This window comes from Brachyistius frenatus, unplaced genomic scaffold, assembly GCF_029030835.1.
Source record: "Brachyistius frenatus isolate BFR_SWC_R1_liver_20210118 unplaced genomic scaffold, ASM2903083v1 Contig_15, whole genome shotgun sequence".
In the NCBI taxonomy this organism is placed as follows: Eukaryota; Metazoa; Chordata; class Actinopteri; family Embiotocidae; genus Brachyistius; species Brachyistius frenatus.
This window is the reverse complement of record NW_027210614.1, coordinates 1,993,132-2,006,301: the sequence shown is the minus strand read 5'-3', so window position 1 is coordinate 2,006,301 and position 13,170 is coordinate 1,993,132. Positions and strand designations below refer to the sequence as shown.

The window sequence follows — 13,170 nt, the reverse complement described above, 5'->3', positions numbered from 1 at the left end:
ATTTTGAAGTTTCACACATGTGAAGTCCAAGTCACCCGTTAAATACATACAGTCAATACTTACTACTATTGACAGTATAATTTTTTTAGCCACAGCTGTTGTTCAATGAATGATGACATTACTGTCTTCAGTCTTGGCAGTTCTTTTAGTGAGTAAAGGAAAGTCAGCACTAGATGTTTTTTTTTCTTTACTGCCAATTTTTGAACCATTTTTCTCTCTAAATTCCAATATTGTATGACTGTGAGAATGAAAGACAACTGGTTTAGCAAAACTCTGCTTATAATATTGCAAAATTTATTTTACGTTAAAGAAGTGAACAATATTCTTGTTTAGTGTCATTCTTAAGTAAGCATTCATAATTGAATTTTTTTTAAACATTGAGGCATTTTGAAACATCTGGACATTCATAGCCTTACAGATCTGACAACATAGCAGAGCAAATCTTTCAGTTTTTCTTTTTAACACAACACAAAATTCTAATTTTGACATACACACATAAATGCAGACATTTAGAGGTTTCCGACAGGGGTGTTTTCTCTGATCGGCTGACTGCCATTTTGTAGTATATTGGCAGGTGGGGCAGAGCTGACTGAAGAACACAAAAGTCCCCATTTCAGACTCAAAGATATATTGTAGAGCGCTCTAAGCGCACAATCAACATCTGCTTTACAATCTGGACAAACTTGTCGGAGGAAACATTATCAGTCTGAAAATACAACAGCACACGGACACAAGCAGTCAGCTTTGTAAAGCCTTTAATGAAGTTCCCACAAAATAAAACTGTACATTGTCCATGCAGCCCATGAAATGCCAAATGTAGCTGATTGTTGGCAATAGTGAGGAAGGCAAGACTGCAATCTGTACTTATGTACATACATCAACAAGGACACATATTGGGACAGTGATCATTTACACGATAGGTTTATATATAGCTTCATGAAGCTCGAATGTAAAATTGGAGCAGTGCGTTTCCCCACAGATGGGACACATACAGTACAGTGAGTGGTGATGTATGTACTTGGTTCTCTGTAGGTTTATGAATGGTTTATGGTGTTGTCTACTTTTTAGAGAAAATTACTATGGATGCAGAAACAATTTGGGTAAATTTTCATGGTCATGTAAACTACTTTTAATATAACTGCATTGAAGGTCAACTCCTAATATAAGTTTGGATGTTATGATGTAATCAGTCATGCTAACTCTGTGTGTTAAGTAGTTTGAAACATCTCCATTACACAATTGTCCACAGACTGTTTGTGGAGTAGAGATCTTTAATTGTAATTTTCAAAACTGAGGATCACAAAATTCTAGACAAATGTGTAAAGATTTCAAGAAACGAACACTATCTACATGGACATATGTCACTAGATGTATTTTTTCCCCATAATTTGAACAAGAATGGCTTTGAAAGATCAAAATGGTATTTTCAATGGAAGCAACACAAACATGTGTGGTAGGCATTGTTAGCATACAACTTAAAAATGATACTTTCCATTTAAATATAGCATCTGTACAGTGGCATTCATGCACACTAAACTTGGCTCATGTTCTCACTAGTTTCCCCAGTATTGTTACTGGCTGATTAAAATGCGAAGGATTTCACGGCAGGAGATTCCAATCAGAGGAACGACAAACTAGGATGCACTTGGTTACATTAGGTTTCTATAAAACAGTGCATGTGAGCATGAGTTTTGACTTACTGATGATAAAACTACATTAAAATCTTTGGGGCAGAATGTAACTGGCAGGCTGTAATTTTTTTTACCGAAAGTGAGTCTTTATTTTGACTTAAAAAAAGAGGTACGGCAGCCACGCCTGCACAGACGCTTCAATGTGCAAAAAAAATCTGCATCTTATCAATTTACGCAACTGATATAATACATCTATCTGAGAAGCAACAATTCAAAATACTCATCAAAACTGCTGGAGTGTTTTCTCTTGGTACACCAAAGTTCATTATTCATTGCTTCTTAGTTGAATCAACTTTTAGGACAGTAAAGCAAGGCATAGAGCAGGGTACAGAGCGGGTCTGTGACTTGCACTGGTCTGACAGCAGTTGGTTGGATGATGTTGTATATACGGCAGGACTCAAGACACTGGATAAGGACATGGGGTTGTTACAAATTTGATACTCTTCAGAAGTGTGGACAACGTTGTAGTCCTCAGACATCATTGCGGCCTCATTCTGGAAAAGATGCCGCTGAGCTGTTGAAAACAAAACACAAAATCTTACGTTAATGTTATAACAGCTAATTAAAATAAATTCACCATAAAAACACAAGGCTCGTCACACAATGATTGAAAACATCATGGTACATTACAAAAAGTCCCCTCGGTGCTATTCTCACTTTTACCTGGTACCACTGAAAATGAATTCCCAGCAAGGCACTGCAGACTAAGAGAGCCAGTGAACTCTGTCCTGCTGGTTAGTTGAGGTGAAACTACAATGAAGTCCTGAAAATACAGAAACAGAGGTCATAATCTAACGTTCACTACTGGATTCTGTTAATCAACCAGCTCTATTTTCCCGAGGAGTGCGCCTTTGTATGCCTTCTTGTACCAAGTCATACGTGTGGTGCACTTGCATACAGGGTGGGATCAGAAAGAGTACAGTATCATACATTAACAGAAGGTGTATTAAAGGCTGTGAAACACATGAACAATCCCATTTACACACAGGACTCTCCTCATGATGACGCACTGACTGGAGAGAAAACACCATGAGTGTGTGTGACAACAGCGTATTTTTACAGAACAAGGAAGCTTTGCATCATTTATTCAAGTCATTAATTACACATAGATCACAAAGTCATTTTAACATCATCATTACCTGGTTACTGAGGTCAACAGGTTCTGGAGTTTCTGTTTTCACCTGGGGTGGTGAAGTGTTCGCTGCATTTCCCTGAAGAGGTGAAGGCTCCAGCTTATAGTCTGTTTGGTCATTGGCTATGAAAAAGAGGGTTGGAGTAAGGTTTGGGGTTGGACATACAAAAAGGAAAAATTTCTGGCATTTTGCAAATAAAATTTTAGCTCCAAATATGTGTAAGAGCACACAGACACGTTAGCACCTTTTATATCTTAATGAGTCAACATATTCAACAGTAGCAGCTCACTTTGAATTGCACATGATGTCACGTTCAGATTTAACTATTATTTATTCGTGTTTTAGTGCAGCACAGGGATGAGATCTTAAAAAACCTCATCACCAACATGTGTTACATACTAAACTCTCCGACGTCATCCTCGGCTTTGACCTGAAGTTTTGAAGTTTGTTTCTGCCATGGCTGCAGCTCCTCTTCTTCACATTCCAGGAAAAGTTCCGATGTTGTGGACCTGAAAAAGAGCGGCAGCACTAGTCACGTAGGTGCTGTAATCTATCCCAGCTGACTCTGGGCGAAGGCGGTAGTCCATCACAGAAAGACATACTACCTTTCATGCTCACATTCACAACTACGGGCAATTTTGAATGACCGATTAACCTAACACCTATGTGTTTGGAGTGTGGGAGGAGGCTCTGCCACCACCATGGTGCCCAAAATGTTTCAGTAAAGGAACAGCGGTACTTTCACCACCTAGATTTTTTTTTTTCCTCTTCTGCTTTTTTTTAAACAATGTTTCTCCCTCTAGATTACAATATTCTCTGATTGTGGGCTGGTTTAGCAAAGCTCCCTGCTTATAATATTTTTGATCAATTTAAAAATGTATTTAACACTAAAACAGTAAACAATATTCTTGTTCAGTGTCATTCTTAAGTAGCCCCAAACCTGCAGGTGTGTCTGTCTTGGACAGGTTGCTCTGCAGCTACATGACCAAAGCATGCAGCCTCTTTGTTTTTTGAGTCTGATAAATGATTTATTTACAGTAGCATCATTCAATGCACACAGAGTTGCCAGTTTATAAAAATGCACTTGGCTCAGTAAGTTTATGTTCAACACAACAGCCCTGCAATAATTCCTGTCTTTTGATGCTTATTGTATCACTTTTTGTCTACTCCAACAGTTTATGGCACCACTGAATTGTATATCTAAATATTAACTGAAGACAACGGGACTTGCTTGAGGTTCTTCAAAAACATGCAGGTACCTCTGAGGAATTAGTGGTACGTAGACATCTTCATCGCTGCTGTCATCTGCTCCTTCAGCTCTAAGTTCAGAGATTTCAGATCTGTGATATCAAAAACAGATCTGATGATACAGCCAAATAAATTAATATAAACTGTATGATATTGTTTAATATTACTCTGTATTCTTCACACTGTTGCATTCATCCTCATCAATGGTGACCTCCATCTCCTCAAAACTGAAAAGGACAAATTACAAGGAGGACACAGAATGAGACGGATATCAAGACGGCAGGTCTTGGATGCAGCAACTGTGTGGGTGTCGCCAAACATATTAGCTTTTTTCTAAGGTCATGAATGATCACACTACACTGTAAATGTGACCCAATAGCATTTGCACCATAATGTATTTCAAGTATAAATTAAAACTGCAAGCAGTGGTATGCGGGCCCTCGCAGCTTCATGTCGGGGATCCAGTGGGTCGGGGCCGCCGGCAGTTTTATTTTTTTCTCGATCTTGTTCCTTGTTCTTCTTTAAAAAAAAAGAGGCTTTTTTTGACAGTTTTAACATCTTCAAAAACTCATGAAACTTGGTGCCTGATGCATGTTTCATGAGGTTTAGAGCATCAAAATTAATTTTGGGTCACTTTTTGGACGACATGACTTTTCTTTGAATATTTTGGACGACATACTTTGGATGCTTTTTCATGCCTTTTTGGAGTATGACCTTTTTCTGAACTGTAACTCAAGTTACTTCTCACTGTGAGGCAACTGCTCTAACACCACTGTCTGAAATATGAAAAAAAAAAAGTCACTTTTGGCCCTTTGGTTTGGTACGATTGCATGTACAAAGCTGAACGGCTTACCCTTAGAGGGACTCGCCTTAGGAGGTGTCGCCCTCTGTGAACCACGTGACTTACCCTTAGAGGGATTCGCTCTCTGTGACCCGTGTGGCTTATTAGGGGGACTCGCCCACAGTAAACCATGAACCTTGTGTGTTCAGCAGGTAAACCATGAACCTTATGTGTTACCTTGGCAGATAAACCATGAACCATGTGTGTTACCTGAGTGGGGCTTGAACCTGTGTCTTCATGATGTCCTTTCCAGCTTGCTGTCAGTGTCGTAGACCACTGGACTATCTTCGGCGCCAGAGGAATTCACTCAGCGCTTCCAGAGACTCAACCGACAGTCTGGTTAACTCAACAGGTCAAATATCCTGCTTCACCAAGGTTGCTATTAATGGTTCAGATTCCACTTTGGCCTGTTGGTGGTGATTTAACTTTTAGTGAAGTTGAAACGTTTGGAGAAATTTAAAAAGTTTTACATACACTACACATTACAGGAAGATATTTAATATCACTGCAGACTCCCTTGAAAACATATATATCGACTATCCAAAGAATGTCTGCGGCAATTTTGGTCGCATTTGAATGAATATTTGTGGATGGTGGAGTTATATGTTGCAGTGAGCCAAAGATTTGTCACAATGCAGCCCATCAAATGGGAACATTGGTGGCGCAGTGATTAGCACTGTTGCCTCAGTAAAAGTTTTGGGGGGTTCAAATCCTCTTTCTGTAATAACTAAAAAAACAAATCATACTATAGCATGTCATCCAAATTATGAAAAAAAAAGTCATACAACAGCAAAAAGTGACCTAAAAGTCATTTTTGGGTCATTTTTTGGACATGGTATAGTATGACTTTTATATCATATTTTGAACAACATGTTATACTATGACTTTTATATCATATTTTGGATGACATGCCACAGGCACACCGATCGACGAAAACAAATTCTTATGATAACTTTTAATTCCAAACATGTTAAGAGTGCACACTCAATTTCAAGTCGGTCCGCCAAATTCCCTAGGAGGAGTTCGTTTAAGTACAACATGTGCGAATCGCCAAAAATGGTGACTAAATTCAAAATGGCGGACTTCCTGTTGAGTTGAGGTAATGGTGCAATGTAACTTTTTTGTACGTCTAGGTGTGATACACATGTCCACCGGATTTCTTGCATGTAGGTAAATGTGGCCGCCGGGGCATCTCTTGAGGGGGCGCTAGCGAGCCATTTGGCCACACCAACTCGCAACTCCACGAGAATACAACATTTTTCACCAGGAAAGATGTGTAAAAACGTTCATGAGTTTTTGAATATGATAAAGCCTCCAAATAGTCCATTTATTTTTGAGGAGAAAAATAATAATAATCACTTGAATAACAATAGGGCTTTCGCACCTTCGGTGCTCGGGCCCAAATAAGAATCACTGCCTTACTGTTTTTTTGCCTTGAGTTTGTCCCTTGTTTGTCCATAGTCATATGCTGTGAAATTATGGTCACCATCTCTACTCTTGAGTTATGGTGTTAAATAATGAACAGAAAAGTGTTTTTTACAGATAATGTCACAGTGACGTCTGATATAAAATGTATCCTATTTAATATTTTTTACTGTTATTTTTATTTCTTTACCTGTGACTATAATGCTGCTGTAGTGAAAAAAATTCCCCTTGTGGGATTAATAAAGTCTCTATCTATCTATCTATCTATCTATCTATCTATCTATCTGTCTATCTATCTATCTATCTATCTATCTATCTATCTATCTATCTATCTATCTATTAAATATTTATTTAAAATGTTGACATAAATAGGGCATGAATTCTTGAATTATGGCCACAAATTTTTTTTTGGAAGGTCACGGTGACCTTTGACCACCAAAATCAAATCACTTCATCCTTGAGTCCAAGTGAACATTTCTGCCAAATTCTAAGAAATTCTCTTTTGGAGTTCCTGGGTTACCATGAGCATGGGACCAACAACCCAAGAATTTGCATGTATCACCAAAGAGGCAGCAGATTAGCTCAGTAGAAAACTACTACACAAGAAAATTATTTCAATGCTCAGGAATACAGAGTCCACAGTGAAGTCAGTGCAGTGCAGACATATAAACCTACTGAAATGCAGATTACTAACCTGTCCTGGGGCCAAGTCTCCTCTGATTCCACATTTGTAGAGTTACTCTGATGTTCAGCATCGTCTTGATCATCTCTGCAGACACATACTGAGTCATTATCTGACCAAGTTGTTACATGTGAACATTCATTTTGTGGTGGGATGCCGGTGAAATAAAATGTGTTCAAATGCCAAAGCCAGTGCGACTGAGCATGAAAAGCACTACGATGCCATGCAAGGTTATCGTTAGATGTTCCATCCATCTCTGCCTTTCACTACGTGTCCTGTTGTGTTCTACTAATAAATCTTTCTCTTTTTGTTATTAAATGGAATAGTTTATTGTTAGTTTCATATTTCAAGCATCTCAAACATTTAATACAGCACTACAAAATTGGGGTCAAAATTTCAAACTGTTCTAGTCAGGAAATGGACTGCCGAGGTAAAACTTTATAAAAATGATATACTCGGATTACGTACAAATTAAAACAATGAGGTCAGTCCGTGTACGAAGCACTTTGAATTGCCTTGTTGTTGAAATGTGCTATACAAAATAAACTTGCCTTGCCTATAAACTGATGTGTTAAATCCAGCTGTAAAGGTGAAGCTAGGTTACAGTTTACCTTTTGTGGGCCGACACATGTCCAACACTTGATCGAGCAGTAGACTCCCGTATACAAGTTCTAGTCGGGGATTTCTTTTCATAACTGTAAAAAAGAAACCCTGCTGTTAAACACAAAAACTCATCTAGAAGATGGGAAGCTTGTTTGTCTTAGCAAACACAGGTTACAAGTTTACATGCTAGATTCTGTCTGAATGCATCAGCTGTGAAATCACATATTGCAGACAAGAGTTACATTCAAAGTTTTACAAAAAACCATCACACTCATACTGAAATTACAAACTAACTCGACAGGTTGTTCAGATATTTCAATTTGATTTCATTCTTCTGAAGACTCTGGACATTGTTAGCAGATTTTTTTCAAATGCAATTTTTGTTAATGCCTGTGCCAAGAATTGGGGAAGCATCAGTGGAAGCGGATATTGTACAGATTATATGCTAAATTAATCTGCCTGTTAGATATTTGGGTCAAATCCCAGGTATCACAACATAAAAAAAATTAAAAAAAAATATGACAACAAACAAGAGCAATAAAATACATAAAAGAAAGTACCTTTATTGTTTATTTTTTCCACTTTATTTAGCAAGAAACACGGTAGGACAAGTGAAAAAAGATACAACACTGCATATAAAAAGCAATATATACCTGCACACGTGTGTGTGTGTGTGTGTGTGTGTGTGTGTGTGTGTGTGTGTGTGTGTGTGTGTGTGTGTGTGTGTGTGTGAAGAGATATGACATTTTTTCAACAACTTTCATGTTGAAATCATAATCCATACCCTGTTCGTAGGTGCAAATATAAAAATCTATGCAATAAAGCAGTCATTTATTTTTAAACAATGTTTTTCTGTTGGTTTTATCAAACTGAGGTCTTTATGACCTACAATCAACTGGTTCACATTTTAAGCTTCATAAATGTCTTTTATGAACAAACAACACAACAAAAATTGAATTACTGCATAAAAACAGTCCCTTGCAATGACATACAGAATTATCAGTCACATCCCCCTGCAGCTGCTAATTGCGACAAACAATCAGCTTAACTTCTCCAGAGTTGTTGGCATTTAGGGCAGCCTGCTTCTTTTAAGAAGCCCGTTTAAGGTGAAGTTTCCATTCAAAATTGTTCACTGTAAACATAAATCAGATGACCTGATGCCTCTCAAGTATTTGTATTGGACTTCCATGTTTCCTCTCCATCCAAAGCAGATTTCATACAACAGTTTTTATGATTTAGTGAAGCATGTAAGAAAATCTAAAGTGGCTGTTAGACTTCCTAAAATGTGAATCATCCTGTCACCAGTCAGAGTTTATATCAGTGATTGCTGTTGGAATGTGTGTCCAGCTATTTAACACTTATTTTAACAAAAATGTTTCATTTATAGGACCTTATTTTTAGCATCTCTGACTGGTTCTTGAGACTCAAACAGTCTGGATATATCAGCCTTTGCTGTTTCAGTTTTCACCATTCCTTTTGGCACCAATATTCATTCTGATTTCACATCACACTGTGTAAAGCACTGATTCTCTTTCAGTGGTGAGTGATGCTAAACTCACATCATGTACATGTCATGAATTCCTGCCAGAGTTCAACTAAATTTTGATCCCAAACAGGCTGACCTCCACAATGCAGGTTAAGTGGCATTTTCGCTTTGAAAGGAGGCAGATATGATTACAGCATTGAAAGACTACAGAGAAGAAAGAAGTTACTCTACACAATTAAAAATTCCCAGAGTGAAGTGAATTTCAGTTTACGATTACACCAGCTAATACTAATACAAGCCTCCTGCAATAAACCCTACCTTCATGAAGGTATATTACTTGTTAAAGAGGGGACAAAACTACCATATGAGCACATTTTCTTACACAATATCGAAAAGGATTCTAAATATATATTACACAGCGGTGAAACACCTGTTTATAGTAAACTTTGTGTTTGAATTATTGTTTATTTGATATTTGTGTATTTTAAATATGTTAAATATTTGAAATAAACATTAAAACAATGATTCCTCTGTTTAACTGGGGATTTTCATTGGGTCAGGAACATCTGGTGAAGTTTGGGTGATCTGAGTTTGTCCAACAGGTGGCAGTCTGGAATTAATAATGGACGGTTGAGGAGCCTGCCATGGATCCATTATAAATCAACAAGAAGACTTGCTTTTAATTTCCCCTTTTCATGACATCTGGGCTTCAACTCAGTAGTTCAGCATGTTTGTTGTCCAACAGACATTCAGTGTTACACTATAAAAACATGAGCACATGGTCAGGATCGAACCTTTTAGTTTCCCCTCGTACATATGTTCAATTGCATTTTTATTATGAATAGTGTATGGAACTGTTCTCAATTACAGACTTTGGAAATCACACTCTTCTACAATCTACAGGGTCTGAAATGCTGTATTGTTATCTTGCTTTTTGCTTTATTTCCTGTGAGCACAAAAAAAAATGTATGTCCAGCAACAATAACAGTCCATTAATTGTGTAACTATTAGCAGTCTGGCAAATTTACCAAAGGGCTCCATGATCTAGGTATATGGAATGATTGGATATATCTTTGTTATGTCACTGATATAATAAGTAGCTACAGTAAAGATAATCGATAAATATCCTACTGCCACATTCAATGGGTGTTTTGTAAGTTTAAGAGTTTTGTTTACAAGCTTTCCTGAAGTTTGTTTTATTATTTGCTGTAACATAAGCTAAATGCATTCACATTACAATTACATACGTACATTCATATTGTAAACAGTAGAAATCATAATTAGACAGGGACAAAGAACGTGTAACCTCTAACTTTTACCACCGTGTTGTACCCTATGCATTACCCTGTTTAAACTACATGTGTTAGAATATAACGTGATCGGCTGTGACTCACTTGTACCAAATGCAAGTCCAGGATAAACACCACCTTGCCAACTACCATTGTTCACACACAGCAACATTAGGGAATCTATTATTTGTCACGATGCATTCTGATGTTTACTCTATTACCATGAATAAAGTACTAAAACCAGGGTTAGAACCATGAAGGCGAATACAGCACTGTAGAGAAGATTAAGTTACAGAAACTAAAATATTCATTAATAATATAAAGATTGCTCTGAAAATAAAACCGGCATGAGTCGTTTTTGTCTCAGACATAAACATAAAACCTAAATCAAAACTATTTGCCTCTGAAAGTGCACCAATACTGTAATATCTGTAAACTTGTGCAGTGTTTAAGTATCTTAGAGAACATGCCACAGTTTTTCTGACGATTCAAACAGTTTAGTTATTTTTTTCATAGTTTGAAATTGCTGATGTCTTTTTCACTACAAAGTCTGTTTTTAGTTTTTCATCATAATAATCAGGTAAATTTGGATTTTAACAACAGACGATGCTACATAAGGGTCAACGTCTTGATTCAACAGCTCACTGTCAGGCCTGTTCACATTGTTTATTATTTAAATTGTTTATGAAAAAAAATTTCATTATTAAATTTGATTTAAACATTAGTTTAAATGAAACATTATACAGAATAAACGAGTTTCTAAAGACTTAGACTGTTAAATTAACTTCCTCTTGGACAGCATTTTAAAAACTGTACTAACAAGCATCTTAATCTAAATTGACTTTGAGAATATATTTCTCTTAAATAAACGTATATGTTTTCAGTCCATGTGTTCTCTGGAAAATAAAACACGAAGACCAACTTCCGCTACAAAAGTCATGTGACTTCCTGTCAAGCGCGGAGGCGGATCTCCAACATGTCAGCCTCTTGTGTCTGCAGCTTCACAAACAGTCCCCGTGTCTCAATTTGTGTTCTTCTGTACTTTCACTTGCTAGTTTAAGTGCATAACTGCGTCCACACTGACAAGTATGGCACCATACAGTGTATTATGAGAACCCGGATGGTGAAGTCATAATAGTCAATTGAGTATGAAACTCTTTGAGTCCTCTCACTCTCAACGATCGCCATCATGGCTACGTAGCGGAAAAGGAGGGACTACCGACCAAACTGCTGAAAATTGCGGTGAACGTGCAAGTCTACACAAAACTGTTCATTTTTCAGGATCCGATATGTGCATAGGGCTTTGAAAGTGTTTAAATTTCGGGTGACCTACGCTTTACACTGCGCCTGAACGCTTCCTGCGTAGACACAGTCGGAGCAGTGCTGCTGCTGCTGCACTGCAAAACATGCAGCTCATTTCTGTGTAGACCAGACACGGTGACGACAGAGAGAAGAGGCTGCAGCATGACCAGAAAAGAACCCAAAGGTGGAGAAATCTCAGTATAGTGAGCTGTTAATTTGGCCTAAATCCTGTGAAAAATGCTTCAGCTTTGCGCCTAATAGTGGGGGGAACCGTGTCAAGATTACAGCTCCAAGACAATCATCCATTATTTAGGTAGAATAAATGCAATAGCCACATTGCCTAGTCCAAATATTTAGCAAACACCAACCTGTCCAGGAGTAGTAAAGCCACATCCGTGTCTGCCCTCAGTCCCTTTCTTTCTTTCAGAGCTCTCCAACGGGGAAAAGCTACACCAATGACTATCCTTGTTTGTGCTCGCCATCGATCGCTTTCTTTTTTTGATCTCAATCCTTCCTCTGAACGCTGAGGTTGTTTCTTACATGGAGCATTCACTCGAGAAACTTTACTTGGACCCATACTCTTAAGCTGCTGCAGCCTGCTCCTCTCGTTGCTGCGGTTGCTCCACCCCTTTTCAGCTCCTGCAAAACGGAGTCACGTGAATGCATCACTACCGGTTCAAAAGCGCAGGAATGTCTCACCAGACACTCAATTTAAAAGCTGCTTGTGCTGTGAAATACAGAGAGATGGCGATATATGGTAGTGATAGACATAATCAGTATTATATAAATTTGTTTTGCAGGGGCAGAAGAGAACGAAGCGTTCAGGTCCTCTACTAATGTACATTTTTAATACCAGAGAAAATACTCCACTACAAGAAAAAGTCTTGCATTCAAAAACTTACACAAGAAAAAGTATGTAAGTATTATCAGCAAAATATGTTGTAAGCATCAAAAGAAAAAGTACACTGCAGAAAATGTTGCCTGTCCGTGTTTTATTATTATATAACATGTAGGGCCTATATATTTTACTTCTGCATTAATGTGTTGGATTTTACAGCGGTTTTGCTGCTGATGTTATTGAAGGTTGCTCTAATTTTAACTATTTAGTTGGAGGTTTAATACACAACAGTAATGGATCATATTCTGTAAGATCATCATTTTGTATCGTTACAGTCCCATTAGAACCACGTATCCCTAAAAAGTCAACACCCTCAGTAAAACAGTTTGTTTCTGCTTTGTAAAAAATCATTTTCCAGCTGATCCAAGAGGGATATTTTTAGATAGTGTCTTAACAATGAAGAAATAGGAGAATGTTCTCAACCCATAGGGGATCATTTATTTCTGCCAGTTTATCAAAAAAAATTTAAGTTAAAATCACTAAGTTGGAGAAACATACACTGGACAGAAAGGCCATGGAAATTTGTAACATGAAAGTGACTAATAACTAAAGCTGTGATACAAATGTATTAG

At 37.6% G+C, this 13,170-nt stretch overlaps 1 protein-coding gene across 1 annotated transcript; it reads right to left on the bottom strand.

Annotated features, from left to right (window-relative positions):
* Positions 1 to 291: 291 nt before the first annotated feature.
* LOC138618055 (uncharacterized) lies at positions 292 to 12,268 on the bottom strand. Its single transcript, XM_069693533.1, has 9 exons — positions 12,069 to 12,268; positions 7,632 to 7,715; positions 7,033 to 7,107; positions 4,240 to 4,299; positions 4,084 to 4,143; positions 3,224 to 3,333; positions 2,831 to 2,946; positions 2,355 to 2,454; positions 292 to 2,205 (listed from the first exon to the last, which is right to left on the bottom strand). The coding sequence occupies exons 4-9, from the start codon at positions 4,287 to 4,289 to the stop codon at positions 1,961 to 1,963; spliced, it is 681 nt and encodes a 226-aa protein (XP_069549634.1). The 5' UTR covers positions 4,290 to 4,299; positions 7,033 to 7,107; positions 7,632 to 7,715; positions 12,069 to 12,268; the 3' UTR covers positions 292 to 1,960.
* Between the last annotated feature and the right edge of the window lie 902 nt (positions 12,269 to 13,170).